Source organism: Trachurus trachurus (genome assembly GCF_905171665.1).
Source record: "Trachurus trachurus genome assembly, chromosome: 16".
Classification (NCBI taxonomy): domain Eukaryota; kingdom Metazoa; phylum Chordata; class Actinopteri; order Carangiformes; family Carangidae; genus Trachurus; species Trachurus trachurus.
The window spans coordinates 7,675,939-7,698,837 of NC_139902.1; the positions used below are offsets into that span (position 1 = coordinate 7,675,939).

The 22,899-nt window shown below is 42.6% G+C and overlaps 3 protein-coding genes across 4 annotated transcripts in view; all 3 read right to left on the reverse strand.

Moving 5' to 3' along the window:
* Nucleotides 1-4,192, reverse strand: part of gabbr1a (gamma-aminobutyric acid (GABA) B receptor, 1a) — a gene marked incomplete at both ends in the record, with an annotated part of 72,466 nt that extends 68,274 nt beyond the window's left edge. The window contains 3 exons of the mRNA XM_083990484.1: nucleotides 182-320; nucleotides 3,758-3,822; nucleotides 4,114-4,192. Coding sequence (XP_083846610.1) covers nucleotides 182-320; nucleotides 3,758-3,822; nucleotides 4,114-4,192 — 283 coding nt within the window. The remainder of the gene's footprint in view (nucleotides 1-181; nucleotides 321-3,757; nucleotides 3,823-4,113) is intronic.
* A 4,067-nt stretch (nucleotides 4,193-8,259) lies between these two features.
* Nucleotides 8,260-18,475, reverse strand: sh3bp5la (SH3-binding domain protein 5-like, a). Its single transcript, XM_083990485.1, has 6 exons — nucleotides 17,642-18,475; nucleotides 15,753-15,815; nucleotides 15,049-15,177; nucleotides 13,182-13,346; nucleotides 11,965-12,138; nucleotides 8,260-10,468 (listed from the first exon to the last, which is right to left on the reverse strand). Exons 1-6 carry the CDS (start codon nucleotides 17,879-17,881, stop codon nucleotides 9,914-9,916), a joined length of 1,326 nt encoding a protein of 441 aa, XP_083846611.1. The 5' UTR covers nucleotides 17,882-18,475; the 3' UTR covers nucleotides 8,260-9,913.
* Nucleotides 18,476-19,585: 1,110 nt separating this feature from the next.
* Nucleotides 19,586-22,885, reverse strand: mgat1a (alpha-1,3-mannosyl-glycoprotein 2-beta-N-acetylglucosaminyltransferase a). 2 transcript variants are annotated; one of them, XM_083989415.1, is made up of 4 exons: nucleotides 22,690-22,885; nucleotides 21,826-21,977; nucleotides 21,045-21,722; nucleotides 19,586-20,872 (listed from the first exon to the last, which is right to left on the reverse strand). In XM_083989415.1, exons 3-4 carry the CDS (start codon nucleotides 21,675-21,677, stop codon nucleotides 20,174-20,176), a joined length of 1,332 nt encoding a protein of 443 aa, XP_083845541.1. In that variant the 5' UTR covers nucleotides 21,678-21,722; nucleotides 21,826-21,977; nucleotides 22,690-22,885; the 3' UTR covers nucleotides 19,586-20,173. The 2 variants fall into 2 exon arrangements, with proteins under 2 accessions (XP_083845541.1, XP_083845540.1); XM_083989414.1 differs by having other exon boundaries at nucleotides 21,045-21,977.
* Nucleotides 22,886-22,899: the final 14 nt, after the last annotated feature.

The window sequence follows — 22,899 nt, forward strand, 5'->3', positions numbered from 1 at the left end:
GTCAAAATAACTTAGATTTGACTTCATTGTGATATTAGCTTTAATGTGATGTTGTTCCATCAGATGAAATGTGTGAGGACTGTTTATGATCCTGTCTATAAAAATGAAATGTGTGATGACAAGATAAAAGAAAAGTGGATGAGGGGGGGAAAAAAAGAGAAATGGACCAAAAAGGACTTACAACATCTGCTGTGCTGCGCTATGTCCGTCCATGTGCCGTTGGGTAAACACTTCCTGACTTTGGGCCCCACGATCACTCGGTTCCCTCTGCAGATATACTCGATCTCGTAGTCCACGGGAAGGATCTGCACACTGCGGATCTTCGAGAGATTTGGAAGAGGAGAGACAGTAATTAAAGACTGATTGATGCGCTCTCATACCTGTTTTTCTAATTCAGTCAGGGACCCTCTTCATTCTCTCTCAGCGCAGTAGAGCCTGGTGCCATATGGCTGTGAGAATGAGGCTCCAATAGGAAGAACATTTTATGGCAATATACTGTCTGAATTGATGGGCTGTCACACACTGAATTACACCTTCTCTCTGGGTGGGAGAGGCAGGGATATAAACTGGGTTGCCCAGGCTTTACGATTCAATTTCGTGTTGAGGTGTGTGTCTGTACTGTACGTGCAAGAGGAGTGATGTGATCAAGTTTTAAGCGTTTGAATGGTTCAGTTGTAGAGGCTTTGGTATCTCCTATATTTTTAGTTTTTAGTAAAATGTATGAGCAAAGTCAGACCAGAACCAGCTCTAAAGTTAGATTGGGAAAATGTGGCCTCACACTTACACACAGGAACCGGACGTATTTATTGACAGAACTGAAAAGACAGCATTAAAACCCAATGGACGGGTGTATTTGACAGGTCACCAGTGAACCAGGATTAGAGCCAGTCGTCTCCATGACCGCTCTTATTTGTTCTCTGGTCTTATATATCTTTCTTTGTCAGAGGCCTGTTCAAACTGAAAAGTGGTTTCTGCCATGGAGGAGGAATGCTGTGAACTGCACCATGTCATCAACCATGTCCGTTCCCTGTGTTTGTATAAATGAAGAGAGGATTAGCGGTCTAACACAGGGACCCACTTGTGTAAACATGCATAATGCTACCAGACCAGCTACCAAAACAAAGACAAGAAATTCAGACTACAATACATTCTCTGTTCAGGACGCTGCTACTCCACCTCTTCTTTACATAAAAGAAAGGTGTTTGCTGATATATTTTTATTCAAATATTATCCATTAAAAGACGAATGGAGGGGTGAATCTGCAGTAACATGAATCAAGTTCTGAAACCTTTGGATCGTTGTTGCATCTTGAAAATGTCAAGATCCAAAAAAAAGAGTGTTTCAACCTCTGCTGCCTCAGTCCCTAACATAAGATTTCCATTAACAATTTGTAGTCTTCAGATGACATCACCTGGGAATTTGTTTCCCAGACCTGGCAAAGTTCCCCTAAGAGCCACAGAAGCCGTTATACAACTACTGAGTGGAGCAGTGCTCCCCAAGACAAGTGGCCCTTTAAAGGGATAGTTTACCCTAGAATGATATTTCGCTCATTATCTACTCACCCTCATGTTGACTAAGGGCTGGAAGAATTATCAGAGTCCACCGTCCCTTCTCTGAGTTACAGGGGGTCTCGGCGTAGCAGTGCATTTCAATGCAACGGTTGCAAAGGGACACCGGAGCTCTTCGTAAAAAAACACACACAAAAAAACATCCAAATACCTCCATGATGCTCGTATGTAATGTCCGTCTTGTGCTGAAGCCCCAAATTGCGTAATTGTCCCGAAAAAAATTAAATAAGTCTATATTTTAAGCTTGTTTGTAGCGGAAGCTTCTCGAAGCTCCTCTTCCTGGTCCGTCCAAATCTCGCGTGATTCGCAGTAACCGCACTGACGCCGGCGCAAATCACGCGAGATTTGGACGGACCAGGAAGAGGAGCTTCGAGAAGCTTCCGCTACAAACAAGCTTAAAATATAGACTTATTTAATTTTTTTCGGGACAATTACGCAATTTGGGGCTTCAGCACAAGACGGACATTACATACGAGCATCATGGAGGTATTTGGATGTTTTTTTGTGTGTGTTTTTTTACGAAGAGCTCCGGTGTCCCTTTGCAACCGTTGCATTGAAATGCACTGCTACGCCGAGACCCCCTGTAACTCAGAGAAGGGACGGTGGACTCTGATAATTCTTACAGCCCTTAGTCAACATGAGGGTGAGTAGATAATGAGCGAAATATCATTCTAGGGTGAACTATCCCTTTAAAGTCAGACTCTGCATGCACGACATGTACGCTTTGATATGTATCTGTTGAAGAATGGTGATTGTGTCTGGTTTACCAAACAATGAGACACTGAAACATCCACTCGTTAAAGGTCAAAGGTCAAAGGACACAGCAGATCCGGGGTTGTGGATTTGGGTAAGCAAATTTGAAGAAGCAGACTGCAATCGATTATTCCTATAACATGTCACTCTTTTTTTTTAGACATACTATATGTATAGTTTTTTGTATTAACATCCAACACTTTAAACATATGGCAGTAATGGAAATAATAATGATTGATATTAATAATATTTAAAAGGACGAAAAAAAATACAATAAATAAAATAATATTTAAAAATATATATATATAATAAACCCCACTAGTTAGTCAATAAATTAAGTACATTAAATAATAACAAATAATTATAGTAAAAAAAAAACAGCATAGGATACATTGAATTAAATGTTTTTCCATTACCTTGCTCTTCCACAATATAGGTCAGTTTCTCACAAACCAAATTTATTAAACCAGAACGGGGAAATACCAACATCCCAGAACATAATGCAATACAACCTTTGGCCCGCAGTAAACAAAGGTCGACCATGTTTCTTTCCTTACAAGATAAACAACAGCCATCTGGATATGGTACGCAGATTTATTTCACTTTGGACAGGGAAAGACAAGGCCACCTGTTCCTGCCTTTACACTAAGCTAAGCTAAAAATAAATTGAGCTAAGATAAGATAAACTAAGCTAGCCTGAACAAGCCAAGCTGAGCCTACTGGCTCCTGGCTGTAGCCTTATATTTACTATACAGATGTGAGAATCAGTCTTCTTATTGAAAAGTCAAACAATTTCTAAGTTTTCACTGAGGTAGCTAGGAACAAACCAAGCACTTGCACCAGTGAATTATTCAACTCTAGGTTAATACAAGGTGCTCCTGAAGTCAAGGGGAATCCACTGGGCTAACTTCAGGCACTCTTGCACAGACTTAAGGACAAAGTATAATTCATTGGAACATGTCAAGGTAAAATATATAAAAATATCAAGTACACCAACCAGTTTAGTCCCTAGCTCACAAGGTCTTCTTCAGGGTGTATATGGAAAGATGGATATTCTGTGCCTGAAGTCAGCCCAGTGGCTTCCCTCATTATTTCTAAGTTTAATGTTCACTGCTGCTGCTCCTCTCTGACATCATGACATAAAGTCAATATTATAATCATATCCCTCATCATATGCAGTCATCATTACCAGCTATCTTTTATTAATGTAATGTCACTCACCACTCTTTTCTCTCTGACTGAAGTAATGTTAAACCTATAGGCTTTTTACACTCAATTAGGGGGAAATACATGACAGTTGCTACATTAACTGGTACAGGGTTAGCCACCTAAACTAACTAACACCTAATAATTCCAATTATGTTATTCATTTTTGAAAATTCAAGCCAACTGTAGTTTAACATCTTTGTAATTTGCACTAACAGTGTTCTCTGTACCTGTTCTTGGGTCAGGCCTCTGTAGCGGATCCCTCCATCCCTGGGAGGCCGGATGATGGCACAGCCTGCAAAAAGATGAAAGAAAAAAAAAAGCAAGAAGAATGAAGGCACATGGATGGCGAGAGCACAGATGGAAAGCTCTGTGTCCAGATAATGTATCTATATTACAGCAACATGATATATTATCAATTTAACTGACACTTTCTTCACTGCACAAATTACAGTGCTTTATTCAGGCCACTTAGCAGTCTCTACGGGTTTATTCCTGCCCATTAATGCATACTGTAAACAGACACACGCAGCAAACACACAGACTGAATCGCACATATACCCAGTCACAAGCACACACAAATTACCTCCAGATGATGAATTATGTATGGGCACAACAAGAGACGGAAGAGAATAGAGAATAATCAGAAACAATAGCCGTGCCATCTCTGGATCTGGAAGAGAAGGAAGAGAGGGAGAGAGGTTTTAACAGAAAGTAGGAAAGTGTGACAGGGAAATTGGGGTTTGGGAGAAAAAACAGAAGCAGAAACAAGGCAAAGAGAAAAGCGTTACTGAGAAAATTCCTACACTGTTAAGGCTACACCCCCATCCTCAGATACAGTCTTTTTTCAGTTCACTGCTGTCCTTCTAAAAAGGACTGCAGCAACTTTTTTTTTGGCAAAATGAGCTCTGTTTTCATCCCGCCTGCCTGCGCACAGAGAGGATGAGCTCCTGTTTGTATTTACAGCTTGGACAGCTCAGGTTCACTTGATCGCCAGATTCGCTTCATTTCAAAGGCTGTACAGGGTTTCAGCTCAGGTTCTGAGGCCTGATGGTGATGCTGTTGAAAAGTGGCGACTAGCTGCCAATAGAAAAAAAAAAGAAAATTCACACAGAGTCAATAGACTTTAGAGTTTTTCTTCATGTCGGGGTAGAAAACAGCTTGTAGACCATCGACACGAAAACGCTCGATTGGGAGGCAGAAATGTGCTTTAGGTGTGTTGACAGCTTTTTGAGACACAATGACTCATCCCACCCTATACTGGCAAAGCTATGGGTTACATTAAAGGCATTGTAAACTTGGCAGACTCACAATGGACACAAACAAACAACAAAAAAGATCAAATGTATGAATTACAAGTAAGTCCTTTTCCTCCTTGTTGACACCTGGCAAACTTTATCAGGTAGGAACTTCACAAATGTAAAAATGTGATGCTTCTCAACAATAAGCTGAAGATCAGTTGGACAAAATAAGACAATGAAGATTTGATTTTCTAACACAACATATTTGTGAGCGATGTATAAACATTATTACAAATTGACTGCAGACAGTGCAGAGCTTTGAGCGTGTTGTACTTGTAACATCTGGTTTAGCCTTGAGTCATTTGCTTCAAACAGAGATGCGGAGCGGGCTACAAAGGTCTGCTAACTCCACTGCCCCTAGACTTCACACAGCTCCCTCTGGAGCCACAAAAGGCTTTATATGAGTTTTTTTTTTTTTTTATCCACATGTGCACCTGTCCTCCAGCTGTAAACAGACTTTGATGTGTCAAATAGCAGGAGTCCCTCTTTAAATAAGCAGTGAATTAACATTTGCATCAATAAATATATCTGCCGTGTCAACAAATAGCAGGGGGTGAACTATCACATCAGCTCAACCTGACTGTTTGTGCACAAAGACTGTGCCAGAGTGTGCCGATTTCAACGAGTACAGAATGAGTGTGTTATGCTAAACAGCAAAAAGTCAAAAGACCCTAGAGTCCCGTGAGCCACAGTGCCTCGAGTGCTGGCAGGCGGGGAAACACACACATACACACACACACACACACACATAGACATACATGCACAACTGACTTATCAGTGATAAACACAGTATATATAGCTGCTCATTTGCAGTTTTGAATAATAAATGTTGCTTTATGATGTTGTCACACATGCATAAACATAAACAAGGGGAAGCAATAAAAGGGGTTGTGGTTTGAGTGTGTGTATGTCTAGTAGGGTGGGTGGAAGGGGAAGGGGGAGAGGAGGGGAAAAGGGGGGGGGGGGGGATAACAAAGCAAAGCGCCACAGTGAGGGAGACAGATGGCAGCAAGGCTTGCTTGTGGAAGACAGACAAACTCTGCTGGATACTTCATTAGCATTATCCAGTGTATTTTTAGAGTTCACTGACAAGATGCATGCAGGAGGTAGACACCACCAGAGAGAGTATTAGGTGTGTGATGCTGGTGGTGGTGATGTGTGTGTGTGAGAGAGTGTGTGTGTGTGTTGGCCGTGTACAGTGTGTGCTTTTGTCCTGTGTGGGAAGGAGGGAGGGGAGGCAGTAGAGAGAGAGAGAGAGAGAGAGAGATAGAAGAGGGGGAGAAAGAAGGACAGCCCAGCAGGAGTCATTAATATCAGCCATCACACACTGAGCCGGATAAAAGCAAACTATGTGAGTGAGAGTATATAGCACGTATGAGGCAGCCTGAACCAGCACAAAAAGCCAGTTGACTGTCTGCACGGGCGCTGAGGCTGCAGTGGTGGCACCAAGCAGACAGAGAGGAGAGGGCCGCGGCCCCCCCGTACCCCCCCCCCCCCCCCCCCCCACGGGCCTCAGGCTCTTCATGCAATCAAGGCTTCAGCTCCAAAACACTGCAGCTCTGAGAAACACTACCACGCTCCAGGTCCATCCACACTCACTCCCACACAAGCTACACACACTCACACACAGCCTACTTCCTTGTGTGTGTGTGTGTGTGTGTGTGTATAATGCCGGAAGCTGCATTGGGAAAGAGCTGATCCGGTCCATTTCAGCACCACAGACAGCTCACACCTCATGTCGACTACAAGCACGTAGTGGCCATTCCGTCCACACACACACACAGACTCAGATGCTGCATTTTGTGCACGGCTGAGCATGAACCACTGAGACGTGAGGGTCACAGTGAGGGTGCCACCAACCGTATGCTGTCGGTAGTTACTTGTCGGCTGTTGACAAGGGAATCCGTGACGGCCTGGAGAAGGAAGGCCGAGCGCACACAGCACCGAGCCCGGACAGCGGCAGCCCCCGTATGAACACATCTCCATATAGCGTCCAGAATAACGTGACATCTGCTCAAACCTTTTTTTTTTTTTCTTCTTCTTCCTCCCTTCGTGTTGTTTATCAAGCCTGAGCCCGCATCAGCAGCAGCACCACCACCACCACCGCGCTCTGATCCTCTCTTTCCGAAGCAGAAGGAGGCAGATGCAGCCCCGGATGGTGATGGTTTCCTGCGGGAAGGGAACTCAAAACAAATCTGGCCTGTGCCCATCGAAAATGTATGGCCTTTGCATACAGAATGAAGAGCGAATTTGGCACCACGTCTAAATGATCCATACGGGAAATTGTGTGTCTCTCTGTGTGTGTCTTTTTTTTAAACGGATTAAACATAGTTGAATATTGCTAACCTACAGTAACAGTAGCATCTAGCCGCCTGAAGCAAAGCTGTAGCATGTGTACTTACTATTAGTTTCGATGCGCTCTGTCAAGATAACAGTTCGTCCTCCGGGTTGGACCCGCCGGGAGGGAGGGAGGGAGGGATTGGGGAAAAGCCCAGTGTCGGATTATTTGGTAGAAATGTGCATCTTTGCAACGATGTTTGTCTTCTTCTTATGGCTGTGTATAATATGGCTATAAATGTGCAAGCTGCTCCGTGCGTAAACAGATTGTTACAAAAACAAAACGCATCTCACTCCGGGCTGTTTCCGCGTATTGCAGTTACGCATGGCAAAGGTAAGAAATGACACAAATCCATACAAAAAGAAAAATATACATGCACTATATACAAACGCATCCCCATAAACGACGAAACACCGATTCACCACACTCCCCTCCTTTTTTTCCCTCTCTCCACCCCCCCTCCCTCCTCTACAATCTTGAGCTAATTCACGACGTCATGATGGAGACGCACCGTGCGTAACAGTCCCTCTCTCACGCATCCATCTGATTTTTTTTTTCCCTCCTCCCCTCCTCCTTCCTCCACCTCCTCCTCCTCCTCCTCCTCCTCCTTTGGCAGATGAAACGCAACTGCAAAATATCATAATGAATCTTAAGAGGAGGCTTTGGATTGATGATAAGCTCGCGGATTTATCTCACCGTGAATAATTATATCACGGCAGAAGGACCAGACACGGGTGGAGGTGCAGATATGGCGCTGTGGTATTAACAGTGACTACATTGTTAAGCCCCTTTCTAAAGCCCCTCGCAGCTTAAAGTCAACGGAGCAGCAATCAGTCATTTCTGCAACACTGGTCATCTATTAAATCAAAGCCCATCGACTTATTTGATCTCCCTTTTCCATCATTGGCCTCTCTGCTCTTCCTCTGTCATCTCCTCTCAGATCAGCATCCTGCTTCATATTTATACATCTGCTGAATAATTGAGCGAAGGCTGGGGAAGATGTAACCCCGCACTGTCTCTCACTGTCTTGCTGCACCAGGGACTCACAGCTCAGGAAACACTACATCATATCAAGAAAATAGCAATGACAGGAGCCAGGGAAGTATCATCTGTTTTATTGATTATAGGTATGACAATGCATAAATTGGAAACAGTGAGGGACATTCTGACTAATTCACAAATGCCATTAAAAAGGACTAAGACCCGTTGTTAAGACAGAGGTGAGGGTGAGAGGTGTTTGAGAAAGACTGCAGCAATAATGACTTCAACACACACTCTTCACATGTGGGCATCCAGAACATCTGTACAACAAAAACTGTAAAATATTCAAAATCAGCAAGAAAACTGTAACTGTACATGTCAATATCTTCCAGCTTTGTAATAATTACATACATTTACAAGTCATTTCTTGACTTTCTTTGTTCTGCATCGTAACCCTTTGACAATCAAAGTACAATATCATAAGAGAAGAAAATACAGAAATGAATGAGCAAAAAAAAAAATATTAATAGTTTTTCAAGTCTTGACAGTGCTCAGGTGAGTCAGATTATTAAAACCTTTTTTTTTTAGGCATTACAGGGCACACACTTGGTCTTTCGAACGACAGATGAGTTTACAACAAAGTACTGCTCATGCTAAATTGGATACTTGTTCTGTGTCAAGGCACACTTCAAATTACAACAAGGGCACGTTAAAAAAAAAAAAAAAAGAAGGCAAACACAAGAGGAAATGAATTTTCTCCCAAAGAAATATACATCTTCAAATGTAAACAATATCCAAATAATACAAATTTGGGAAAAGGCTTTTTGCAGCAGAATACAACAACATAATGACATTAAAAAAAAAAGAGAGAGAGAGAGAAAACATGGTGGAGCTTCATCATCTTAGCTTTAACTGTGTCAGTTTTTCTTTAAGCACATAGCCCTGAATACATGTCGCAATTGCCTGCTTAAATAGCTAAGTAGGAGTGCATGCTGTCGGAGTGGAAACAGTCAAACGGAGTGTCGGTCACCTTCACACTCTCCTCCGTTCGCTCTGCTCATCATTTCAGGAATTTTCAAAAAAACGCATTCTCTCGTGCCAAAACAATCGAAGACGAGCGCTACTTGCAGCATGTTGGCGTAAATAAATACATGAAACGTGAATTCAAACATGCTTTTCACTCTGCGCTGACATAACGCTTTTTGTCATCTTTCCCTGCAAACTAAGTGGCAGAGGGTGGAGAACAGTGGAGGATCTCGGTGTGCACACAGAGAGAGACCCCGGTGACCGTCTCTACCTTGGAGCGGTCGCTGATAAGATTCGACGCGACTGCGATTCCCGTCCTTCGCTGTTCAAACGGGACTTTCGATCGCTCTTCACCGTTCCTTCATGCTCAAGGAACAATTTCTACCCAGAATCCCTCAGAGGGAGTGAATATACAGTATACATATCCTGGAGGGATGTAAGCTCTGTAGAGTCCTGTAGTGTTCTTCTAACTAGGCTGCGATGCTAACTGTGATCAGTGTCAGCTTTAGAATAATGTGTCGTCAGTCAACATAAGTGTGCTTATTTACACCACGTATCATACACCTACAACCGCATCACTCCAGGTTTACATTTGCAGCTAATTCACCGTCTTATACTTTGGTGGGTAACTATGTGTTAGGGCTGTTTACCCTCATTTGTATTTTCTTTTGTTTTTTCTTTTTCCTGATAGTTCACGTCGTACACCTGCAGTGTCTGGAGCAGTTCTCCGCGCGGCGCCCTCACAAGCTGAAGCTCCGGTGGTGCTGCTTGTGGAACAGCTGCTGGCGCTCTTTGGCGCTGGTTTCTGACAGCTTGTCTCTTCTGTCCATCACTCCGCCTCTCTCTTTCTCCACCTCATCCCCAGTTACGCTCCCCACGTCGCTGAGGTTCCCGAGGTGCTCGATGGAGTCGTATTTCTCCAGGTCGGAAGCGATGGTCTGCAGGCTGAACACCGAGAGGGAATCCGACCCGGCTCGCTCCCTCTCCTTCTCGCTCTCCTTCTCCTTGTATTTCTCCACCAGGTCGATGGCCGCGTCCACCTGATCTTTCGCGGTCGCGCTGCTGCCTCCGCCGCCGCAGGCTCCGCCCTCTTCCTGGACGCTGACGTCCGACTCGGCTCCGACCGGGGGGCTCCGCCCGGCGCACGTGGTGGGGCGCCCTCCCTCCGCCTGGTCCCTCCCCCTCTGAGCGTGGATCTGCTCGCTGATTTGCTCCAGGTTGCGCAGGGCGATGGAGTAGCGGGTCTTGACTTTGGCGACGTGCTGCTCCAGCTGCAGCACTTTGATCTTGCTCTCCTGGAGCCACACAGAGGGCACAGCAACGGTCGTCAACAATTTCAACAAACAAAAACAAGCAAATAAAAATATAAAAGTAAATAAAATGTATTCCTTTTTATTTATTTGTTCTGCTTGTGTGCTGCACATTATGTGGTTTTATTTCTGTAATAATTATGTAAGTGTCAAATTTGTTTGATATATTTGTTTGGAAAAGAAACGTCAATTATAAAAATAAAAAAAAACAAGTGACCTCTAGTAAATCCATATAGCAACTTTGTAAACTCAGCTACATGTAAAACTATGACTTTTTATCGAAAATCTCACTGACTTGAAATCCTGAGAGCTTGGTTTTTGCAACATGTACTTAAAGGGGAGCTGTTATGCTCATTTCAGGGGCTTTTAATGTGATATTGGACCCCAGTAGAGCAGTACTGTAAACTCTGATCAATAACCCCCCCCTGAGCTCCTAAAACTGCCCCCAGGGATTAATTCAACATGCGCCTACTTCATGATATGGCACTTCTACATCCTTTTAAAGCAAGTATCCAACATTTAAAACATATTTATGAGTCTGAAAAACTTGAAAAGCATAAAAAGTCTGCTTTAACGCTCAGTCATGTTTGTGGAAAGTGAGTTAGTACGACCTGCACAAAAGAAATGACAAAGAACCATAGATACTAGCTGTCTGTATGAGGCACCTCGAGTCACGACTGTACTATACTCACAGAGCCACCATGGTTTACAAGACTGTCGTGACTCACATCTATATGAGGGATAGACAGAGAAAAAGGACTTCACACGGATCTGAGCCGTGTTTGTGTTTGCGTAAGACTTATTATCTCTGGCTCGGAGACGAAGGCTGCGGAACAGTGTGTGTGGATTCTACTTTATCCGGCCCGTCCCTGCAGGGTAACTAATACTAACTAGCAGCTGTCTGCAGATATCAGGCTGATGTCTTATCAGCACAAACAGTGCAGATGAATTAGTGAGCAGACTTTCACTTCCTGCTCCGTCTCTGCTCAAATGATCATTAAAGTGGATGTTTGTGTTGAGCTGATGCATCTGCTGCCGACAGTGCAGGGGATGGTTTTTTAATATGCAAAATGATAAATTTGTATACGGCGCAAGTTTTTTTTATTCTCTTATTCAGTTAGCTCTGAAATTTCCAATAAAAGAAATATTAACAACCACAAAATGTGTTTACATTTAAGATGATTATGTTCACGCTGCATCATTTCATTGCAGCGAAACAAGAGTGTGGCTCACTAGTGACACGCCTTTGGAAATTCTGAGCAGCACTTCACACGCTGTGGTTTTTATCTCAAGTAACAACCAAATCAAAACTAATCAATCCACAGTTTTGTAAACTGTAATTAAATCTGGAGAATGTGGAAATTAGCAGTTGCATACTCCTTTTTACAACCTGACCACATAAATGGAACAAAACTATTGTTTAATGCAGGAGACCGGGAGACACAGAGAAGACGATGAGGTTGTGTTAACGTCTGCTTTACCTCCAGGATGTGGTTGAACTGGGCCTTCAGCTCGAAGTAAGGCTTGGACTTGAGGATGACTCTTTTCAGGGACTTCTGCAGCATCTGGACACGAGCCTCCGCTTCCTGACAGGCGTGAGTGACGCGCATGTGCTCCCTCTCGCTGCGGAGTCGCTCCTCCTCCGCTTCATTCACCTGTACGGGACACAGGAGCAAGGGTGTTGATCACATTAATGACACACAGACACAGAGGACATCGACCTTTCTCATCGCTCAAACATCCTCTCCGCTATTGTTTGTAACAAAAACCAAGCCTCAGTGAGTCAGGCCCTGAATGTCCACATCACTTCTCCACCAAATAGTTAACAACAATGTTGCACATTCATCTAGTTCTTGTAAATACGCTAAAACAAACCACAAGGGGATGACTTACACTGAATGAGTTTGTTGTTTTATTCCAGTCAATAATATCTGACCAGGCTAGGAGGACAAACTGTTTTTTTGTCCTGTGAGTGTTTCCTCTAAAGTCATGCAGAGTCCCATGTGAGACACCACAGCCATCCTGCATTTACAGCACATGGTTCGGTGGAATCTGTTTTTTAATGTCAGCTCTCTAACTCTTGTACTGGTGATTAACAGCGTCATTAGCGGAGTGGAAAACAGTGTTGGTGTAATTATCTTGTAACTGGCCTCTCCTCTGCTGTCTGTGTTGCTGGTTGAGTGAGGAGCTTTGGCTTTTATTTGACTCTAACACTTACATTACAGCTGGATCCGAGTATTTACAGGGTTCATTTCATTCTACAACACTCCAGGCCGGACGCAGCGAAACTGGACAAAATTTCACACCCTGTCCGTCTACTCTGTCTAAGTGTAACTCATTAACAGTCAGTTTGTGGATGTGTCTGTGGCTGCCAAATATCAGTATCACTGATTCACATTCATATATTCTGCACACACACACAGCAGACAGCACAGCAGAGAGACTGTGGAGGAGGTCGGAGTTTCAGACCCTATCCCCCCTCCTTCATCACCTGCACAGTCAGTTTATATCAATAGAAAGAAGGAGGATCATAATAAATTAAAAATACATGAAAAAAAAAAATCTATGACAACAGAGCTTCTGTGATTAAAAAGGAACGTATTAGCATATTAATTAAAGGTGAGAGAAGTAGTAGTAAAATCCTATTTATACCCAGTCCTCCAGTCTTATAATACGTCTCCCTCCTCTGCTTCGTTACCTTAGAGGTTGCATGGTTGAGCATCTCCTGCCAGGTGGGGTCCAGGGTGTTCTTGCCATCAGCCATCAGGCCCTGCTCCGCCACGTAGACCATCTCCCTGGCAGCTGTGTGCATGGAGACGGCTCTCTCGTAGCTCAGAGCGGCCTTCTGGGTCTCCTGCTGCGCCTACGGAGAGCAGACCAGGCTTTTACATTCTGCAGAGGTGCAATATGATGAGACCATGACCCCTCACTCTGTTAAATCTAATTACAAATCACATCCCAGTCAAACTGTTCTGGTATCCCATAGTTTTTTGTTTTTTCTTAAACACTCCAAGTATGATTCAAGTAAAGCCGGCAGGCCGATAGCAGATAAGCAAACAAATTGATTTTAAAAATAGTATACTAATCTGTTTGTACTTGGTTTTTTTTTATATGTATTTGATATGCAATCCATTATCATTTTTGATGTGTATTCCTACTTCCTATACTTTGTGATTATTCATACTGTGTACACTCCTTTTTGATACACTAATGAGTTGGTACAGTACATTTAGATTATGCATCTGTATCGTATTATTGTAATGGGTCCTACTTATACTTTTTTATTATCTACATTATTTTTTAATCTATATTGTCTCCTATTGTGAGAGTTGACACTTGTCAGATATTTGTATTACTCTTTATATCTTCCTCACGATGTCACTCACCTTGACAATTAAGAGTGAATCTGATGAAGCAACATGTGAAACGCGTTGTTCGTCCCTTCTGTTTTTACTTGTGGTAATAAATTTTACCTACCCTATGCTCTAGTGTGCGGTTTTTTAATTTTTACAGTGATTTTAAAATGCTTTTATGTAAATGTACAGGTAGTGGTCCTATAGATACACAACAAGTATCAACTATTCAGATTATACAGAGGAATATACTTAGTTGGGATGGACTGCAGCTCACACCTAGCATTCGAATGAATCTCACATACACACTGAATGCTGTGATGGTATTTCTCTCTCCTGCTCAGATTTACTCTTACATATGGGTAGATAATGTTTACTGAGACACAGATGAAGAACAGACGGCTGAGAGCGTTTTGTTTTCTGTAAATAAAGTGCCTTCCTGTCACCGAGTGCAGCCCTCCACTGTCGTCATTTATCCATACGAGAAGGATAACACACTTTTTCCTCTGCCTGAAAATGACAATCGCTGCAATACAGAAAGGTTGTTGCCATCTGAATCATTACGTTATGTTGTTTTCCGTGAGTGAAGAACAGTATAGGAAATATATGATGCTATATGAAAACAAAACCTTCAGTGCAGCCAAGAATGCATCACAGTAACACTATACTACATATGTGGATGAATGCATCCCTAACCTCCTCCAAATGCTGTCTGGACAACTGGATTGTAGCTTTTCTACAGTGTATTTTGGGAGCTACTTGTGTATTTGACAGCTTTCTGCTGCTGATCATCTCAACTCCAGAGATGCATTTCAGTTCACTGCAGGAATAGGTCCAAAAGAGTGAGGTCTCATTTGCAGGTCCAAATCAAAGCAATGAAATCAAACCAACTTTGGTGTATGTTTGTATTTGGTTCATGCTGATTCAATAGTGGCTAATTAAAAACAAAACAGGTAAAATAGTTTCCTCTCACACCGAGTAGAGCTCCTTGATCTGGTGGGGATTAAGTGTGAATGCTTCAGACAACTTCGTTTACACTGAGGTGAGAATTTAGGTGTCATGGTAACTATGTGCCTCTGCACTACAGTATGTAGGCTAAACTAAATAAATATATGGTAAACAGCATTTCTGGCACATATTATTTATGTAAGGTGTTTGTCAGTATTTTTGACATCTGGGACATTTATAGACACTCATGTTGTTTGTGTTTACCTCTTTTGCAAGGCGACGAGCCTCATAGTACGGTCTTGCTTTCTCTATGCAGCTGCCAAGCTGAGAGCTCTGAGCATTCAGCTTCCTGGCAGACTCTGTTAAGATCTTCCGGTATCCTGATCTGGCATCCTGGATGGTTAATGCATGAAAATGACAAGATTAGATTTACCTGTAATGGAATGACTGATTCGATTTTACGCAGAACGATGGCTGGATGTGAGAAATCAATTTACTGACTATCAAAGTATCAGCACAAATATATTTTGCATTCTAACAGTTCTCACTTTTCCAAATGTTATGCCTTAAAGATATTGAGAACAAAATTATCATATTGATTAGCGTCCTCCGGCTGGAATAATGAAATATTTAGCAACAGACATAGACTGCAGCAGGCCCCAGGGTGGCAAGACGGAACAGTGTTTCTTTTCCTTATTCAGGGACGTTTCTTTGAATCTGTTCTCCATATTTATCAGCCATGTGTGGGTAGAATGAATTGCATTAAGCTGACAATTATTTTCATAACCACTCCTTTTTTAGTTTGCACAATGTCAGAAAAAGTGACACATTTCAGTGTCCCACACCCAAGGTCACATGATGATTCAAAGCAGCAATCCTTCAACCTCGGTGGTGAGAGAGAGAACATTTGGCATTTTTACTTGAAAACTGAACAACTGATTATCAAAACTAGTGCTACTTGTCCTTACATCCAGCTGCAGTTCCAGTCTGTTGATTTCTGCACTGGCTTCGTTGAGGTGCTCCAACTCTTCCTGTGGGAAAAAGAAAAAAACATGTACCTGCCCCTGTTAGTGAATATAAAAAGTATACTGGCAGTACTACATTTTAACACATTTTAATGCAGTTGTGAGATACAAATAATTAAAGGGGCACACAAGACAGTTGAAACAATAGAAAATGAGTGTTAACAGGTGAAGTAGGAATTGTCATTAAACACAGATTGAGCACAGATTAATAAATAGACAAAGCTGCTAATAGGGATCTAAAGTAACATTGCCACTCATATATTACTGTAAGTAATGCATTGCAGCCTGAATAAAATTAGCTCTGACAACCAGATTTCCTCATATTTAAGTACTTTTCATAAAATTTTCATAAAATACAGGAAAGTGAATCAATACGATGTGTTCGTTCTGACACACAGCAACCTCGATTGTCTGGAGTAGTCCAGCTCTACCCACACTGGTACTGTTTGGTTTGGTTTCATTCGGTTTTTAAGACAACCTACACACGACAAACTTGCCCAGATTTTCAGAAAAAAACATGACTTCAATACAACATGAAACATACATGGAAGAGATACAATACAGACAATACAAAACAAACCACAAGCAGCACACAAAGCAGGCAGTGTAATGTGGGGCTATTACTTGAAATCGCTTCATGGCCAAATGCAATAACCGAATGGCAGGGGTTGCAACTGCTTGATAATGGTAAAATTATGAATGGTGCTTGATGGTGCTACAGATATACACCAGCCTGTAGATCATATTCTGTAAGAGATGGGAACATGCTGGATAGGTACAGATCCCATCATCCCAGCATAAGTCACATCATTGTCCTAGCAACAATGAAATACAAACCTTCCTGTTATTGTGACTCATGTCATGGATATAATTAAAGTATGAAACAGACAGGGTAAAAAAAAAAAAGGTTTTGACCGGCCCTGGTCCTTGAATGAGACACACAGCGTTACCTACTGTTTCCAGTACACTCAAACACATGTATTAAGTCTGATGCCTGAACCATTAAGACATAGTCTGCTGCTAAATAATTAACCCAACAAGCAATGCATCACTGTTTTAATAATTCAGTCTCCTATACCTCAATGTGTTCTTTTATTCAAATCAAACGTAATGAACTATCTTGTTTTTAAATCTGTAACTTGCAATTCTGCAGTTATCACCAAATGAGACTTTTTAAAGTGCAATTTAACTCTCTTTTCATAATCTACATACACACATTAAAGTCTACAAGCATTATATCTAATAAAGGCAAAATTAAATTAATTGTCAAACAAGACCTGGAGCCATGCCTAGGTTACTGAACAGGCCAGGGAGCACAGTGTAAATGGCCCTTACTCAGAATAGGTGTCCTAGGTTGTGGAGTGACTGAGCCTTTCACTTATACATGATCAGGGGTCCAATGTTTTATGAACATCCACATCTGGACTCATGTAGGAGCTGGATAAACAAAAAAACTAAACAAACTAGCCACTAAAAAGATTTACCAAAGATGTTGCCAGTACCAACATTCATGGCTACGAGCCCATGGGCATCTTGGTTACAGTTTCCTGATAACCTTAAATTCTGACTAATGCTGATGTCCAGCCTGTGTCAGTGAAATCCAAGACTTTTTTTTTTTCATACCGAGATGAGTTATGAGGAAACATACTCCAGTGCTTTCAGCACCTGCAGTTACTCGTGGGCCTGTTGCTGTTATAAAAATGTCATGGTAATATTAACATTAACATTACATGCAAACTCTATAACAAGTGTTGATCATTAAAACCTGGTTGATTAATTAGTTCACCTAGTTTGATTGATGTTAACTGAGCATCAGCCGCTGGTTCTCGTACCTGGATCCGGGGGTCCAGCTCCTCCTCGTAGGGACTGTGCAGTTGCTCTCCCATGTTTTTTTGCTTTTCATTTTCGCCTTCCCCGCTGCTGTCCCGATTTCCCGTCTCTAGTGTTGTTCCATTGGTTTCGGCAGCTTTGACCTCCTCCTCTCCATCTCCACCGGGAATAACCTCCCTCCAGTCCCCGGTGTCTGACTCCCCGGACCCGGCCGGACTCTCTCGCAAGTCGCCTGGCTCCATTCCAGGCCCGACGGTTTCGCTAGCAGCGGTGTTAGCTAAGGCTAAAGCAGCTAATGTGACGACTAGTTCACTAACCTACAAGCCTGCTCTTCTTTTACAGCAGTTAACTATTATTAAGAAGGGGTACACGAAAAATTAGCCCAGCGGAGGCGACAGCTGAGGAGTTTCCAATCTGCCATATCTGGCCACACAGAAACACAAACCCACTCGCGCTAGCCTAGCATGCTAACGTGGTACCGCCGTTGTGAGAATTTAACGGCTGTTTCAGAGCAAACGGGTGACAACAGAGATGAAACATAAAAGGAGACACATTACTATGTCTCCCAACAGCGTGTGTGTTCATCCCCATCTCTTATCAGCGCTTCCGTTCTTTAGCTAGGCCAGCTAGCTGGCGGTTTCGGTCTCACATCATCATTACAAATGAAGTAAACAGACGTGCGCTAGTTTTGAGACGGACGCGCTGCAGCGTGTGGGCCAGCACGGCTTCCGTAGACACCTGGCAACGCTCTCTGTTATCAGGTGGAACAAACTTTGACACCTGTCATGGATAAGCACAAACCACGAGTGTATCACAAGACCTTACATAACCTACAATTATAGGCTATGGGTAGGTGTGAATGTCATCTAAGATATCTACGGTATATGCAGGATTCCCAAAAAAGTTTTAACTAATTATATTTCTATAGATTTTTGGAGTGAAAATAAGCAGCAAGCACGGCCTTTTTCAAATGGTGATGCTTGGTTTATATTTCATTAAGAATAGATACAAAATAGTGTCATGTACAAATATTTGGCCACCCTATTCAGTACACCCATGTGCCAACTAAGCACTGGAGTAGAATTGTGCTTTGGGAACAGGTGGCAGTCAGTGGCACAGGAAACACAGCACAGATAAAGGGAGAAATAGATTTCAATAAACAGTAGCAAATTATGGATGCAAATATCCTGCAAACAGTCCAGAAACTGAAAAGAAGCTTGCTTCTGCAACAGTGCAGTGATCTGAAACAGTCCTCAAAATTCACCGTGAGCCACTTCAAGAAAGTAAGCAGAGGATTTTGAAAATCTGTGGGTAGATCTTAAACATGTTGTTTGTTCAACGTAATATAGCAGGGCTTGAACTTATCTGCAGGATGAGTGGGTGAAAAATCCTATATCAAGAATGGAAAGACTTGTTGCTACTACAAAAAGCATTTGCAAGCTGTTACATCTGCCAAAGGAGGATTACAAAGTATTGACTTACTATAGTAGAGTGGTTAGACCTCTGCACACATACCACACATTTTTTCTTGTTTCTTGTTTTATGTTCATAAAATAAAACCAGCAGTACACTTACATATGATGAAAATCTAATTTTATTGCCCGTTTGCTGCAGTTGTACTTTTGTGATATATAATTTGCCTTGGCATACAACTTCAAGCTGTAGTCTGTATCTGTTTTCCAACTATTTATCGAAGCTCCATCACATCTAAACTCTGAAATATTTATATCAGTGACCCCATCACTTTGTATCATCTCCTTAAGAGCTGCACTAGAATTCACACTGGCTGCACGAGTTTGTATACTAACTCTCTAAACGTACATGGTTAAATGGTAATACTGTGACTGAGAAGTGTATAAGGGAACTTAATTAAATAACTAATAAAGCAAAATTGTGTGTTGTATTTATTTTTTATTCCAAAACTATACAAACACATAAATGTTGCAGTTTGCAAGGTAACAAACCTGCAAGGAGTACAACATTGAAGAATCATTTTCCAAATTTGAAATAAAAACTTAAAAGAAAAAAATGATTTTCCATAGACGACAAAAACAAGAATAAAATTTCAGATTATACTGCATTTGTGATCAGTCGCCGACACCAAAGCAACCATACCACAGAATATGATTTCATATATCAGACACAAACAGTTCATAAAGGCTACCCAAAATTGCAAATAATTTAATCAAAAGTGGCAAATTAGGTAATTGCATTGAATGCATTGATGAATGTCATGTGCACAATTAGCATAATATAAAAATAGATCTCTAGTGATTTACAGCAGTTTTGTCCAACAATCTGTCCTACACCGTAAGAAATGTTTTGGAATAATGAAAAAGACCTGAGTAGTATTGGCAATGATCCCTACACCAGAAAAAGAGACAATCCATTCTGCATTATCAAAGACACTTAACTAGAGTACACATCATTCGATCCAAGACAAAGTTTTGGTCTCTTTGGTCTGGGATGCTCTCCCCAGTTGATAATCAGAGATTACAAAAAGGCTACTGTACATAGGCTTTTCACCTGGATTATCAATTCCAGGTTGTATCATACCGGGTCCATCCTGGAGGAGGGGCCAAGTAGATTCTCCTTCCTCTGGAGATGAAACTAACAACTCCTCTGTATCCCATTCTAGGGACTCCAGACTTCAAGTCATCCATGATTCCCAGGTTTTTGGCCATCACTTTGAAACTGTCCTTAGTTGAGTATTGAAGGCGGAAGGGCCCGGGTCCTTGTAGCTTCCCCTGCTTAACATCTTCATATGTAACCACGGGAGCGCTGTAAACTTCCTTCTCAAAATTTTCTCTGTACGTCCCCTCTTTCAAGTAACTCAGGTCTAGCTTGGTGAAAGGCACAAATTCGGTATTCAGTTTAATATAACGCAGATACTTGTCGTAAAACTGACCCAGACTCACACCTTGCCGGCCAAACGTTAAAGTCCGTGAGATCTCTGGCCGGATACAGCCATGGTCACGGCGCTGCTCTGGCTGACGCATCCAGTCGTCCCAGAACGAAGCCGGCCACTTTGGCTCCAACTCCTCCCATGTCTCTCTGAGGAGCATCCACCCCAGGCCAGGAAAGAAGTCTGTCCTGTAGAGCAGGTCTGCCTTGCCGGGATCCACATAACCTTCTCTGCCATTATCATTCCAGGCTGACACACACCAGAGACTGGGGTCGGATTTCAGGAGTGGCAGCGTGGCTCGGAAGTACTCAAAGAAGTCTGGCGCCACCTGGAGTAGCAGATGAATAATTCAGTTTGTGTAACATGTCAACAAGTGAAATCAGTTGTTTTTAAAACACGACAACTTATGAATCGTAAAATATGCAACGTTAATCTACTCATCTATAAGTGGGCTTTCATGTTGAAGAAAATTGAGCGACAGTAAGTAGTAATATGATTACCTCCAAGTCATCCTCCACGATCACAACAGAGGAGTGAGAAAGGGTCTTGAACACTTGGTTGAGAGCCCAGTGGTAATGCCTGGAGATTTTGTAGTATCCCTGAAACTTCTTGTGCTCTGGCCGCACGGCGATGTCCGACAGGACCGGCTGTTTCAGGTGAGTTACTTGATTTCCATAAGAACGGATCACCTCAGCCGTCTCGGCATGTCCGCAGTCCTGACTCACTATGATTGGGTAAAGCTCTGCTGAAGGCCGGTGCTGCAGGAGTTTGTCCAAGCAGCGCCTCACAGTGACCCTGTTGCAGGCGATAACCAGGATAGGAATCGCGGGCTGAGGGGGGGGCCCAGCCTTGGGTTTGTTTCTGTCTGATGGCTCCCACAGTGCCTGGTGACCCTGGATCTGGATAAGGATTTTTTTCTGCAATTCAAGCTCTGCTTCGAATGCATCTGCCATCCGGAGCACATCTCCCACCACATCACTAGGAAGGTTTTGACCCACCTCCCCTTGCCCTTGGCCAGGCTCATCGGGCTGCCCATTCGGGGATCTGCTCCGCAGCAGATACACCAGTATGGTGTTCCAGGTGATAAACACGATCGCAGCACAAAGAATGAGGGAGCCTCTCTTGCGTAGCATGGCCCAGAATCTCGAAGAGAGGGAGGGGGGTCAGGAGGACGGGGTCTGAATAGAAAGACTTGCCCTTGTTACAGACAATAGGAATGGGATATGGGATGGGCAGCCTGTGTATCATCACAAGTGCAGGATTAGGGAAATGCAGTTGTACCTTGTTTGCCTTCTGTGCAGTTACACAAGTTATGAGGACACAGTACAGTGACAATGAAGGTGAGGGTGGATGAAACACAAGGAGGGGCAGGATTCATCCTGAGGTTAAGTTGTGACTCTGGCAGATTCTCAGCTTGCCATATCCTCTTCCATCTGAAATCACAAGAACACAATGTACTTTGAGAAAACGAAGATCATGAAGCTACAACGACTCGTAGATTATCAATTATTTTGACAGATCATCTTCTGCACTAATGGTTTAGTTTATGAAATCACCCAAAACTGTGAAAAGATGTTAGTCTCAGCTTCACATGAAGTGTCCAAATGTCTTATCTTGTTTGATCATAAATCCAGAGACAGAGACACTCAGAGACATAACATTTGAGAAGCTCGAAGCTGATATTTTGAAAGTATTTTTTACACAACTTACTTTACTGAGACGATTTAACTTAATGAAATAGTTTGATTCTTCTGTCGATTGACTGATGTATTGATCACTTAATAATCTCAGAAGCTAGACACCAAATCGAGATAATCATAAAAAAAATATCAAATAGCCATGGGGTGGAGACTAGACAATAGGCTCATAGAAACGAAACGAAACAAAAAAAAAGACAGTCAGGCATGTGATAGTTTCCACTTAATCGGAAGTTCATTTGAACCGGAGTGATGAATCACCAGACTGAACCTGATCGATTTTCTCTGATCACCTGTGGCTGCTTCGCCAGAGAGGCCAGAGAATGAGTTATTCAGATGTTTTTAAGAACAAGACCAACAGGTCTAAACCCTGACTTTAAACTCCCTGCAGCTCGACAGATGTCAATACTGAAGCTCGACGAGGAGCGTGCTGAAGATTAGCCGTTACCGTGACAGCGCGGCCACTTCTTCCTCCCGAGGACATTCCTTCTTCTCCCGGTCCTTCGGTGACAGCGAAAGTTAAACGACAAAAACTGTCCGCACGGGTGGAGCAGGGGTTAAAAAAAAAAAAGCTCCCTCGCTAACGTTAGTTTACCAGCCACAGAGGCAACTTAACCCCCCGCTCTAGTTTGTCTTGTTTCTCGTGAGCCTGGAAGGA

What these genes read in the sequence shown, in the direction of transcription:
- sh3bp5la (XM_083990485.1), bottom strand. Translation starts at nt 17,881, where the DNA reads ATGGAGCCAGGCGACTTGCGAGAGAGTCCGGCCGGGTCCGGGGAGTCA. An exon ending in GACTGGAACTGCAGCTGGAT is followed by an intron (nt 15,178 to 15,752) that starts GTAAGGACAAGT and finishes TTAACCATCCAG; the next exon opens with GATGCCAGATCAGGATACCG. An exon ending in AGTTCAACCACATCCTGGAG is followed by an intron (nt 10,469 to 11,964) that starts GTAAAGCAGACG and finishes GTGTGGCTCCAG; the next exon opens with GAGAGCAAGATCAAAGTGCT.
- mgat1a (XM_083989415.1), bottom strand. Translation starts at nt 21,677, where the DNA reads ATGCTACGCAAGAGAGGCTCCCTCATTCTTTGTGCTGCGATCGTGTTT. An exon ending in TCGTGGAGGATGACTTGGAG is followed by an intron (nt 20,873 to 21,044) that starts GTAATCATATTA and finishes CTGCTACTCCAG; the next exon opens with GTGGCGCCAGACTTCTTTGA.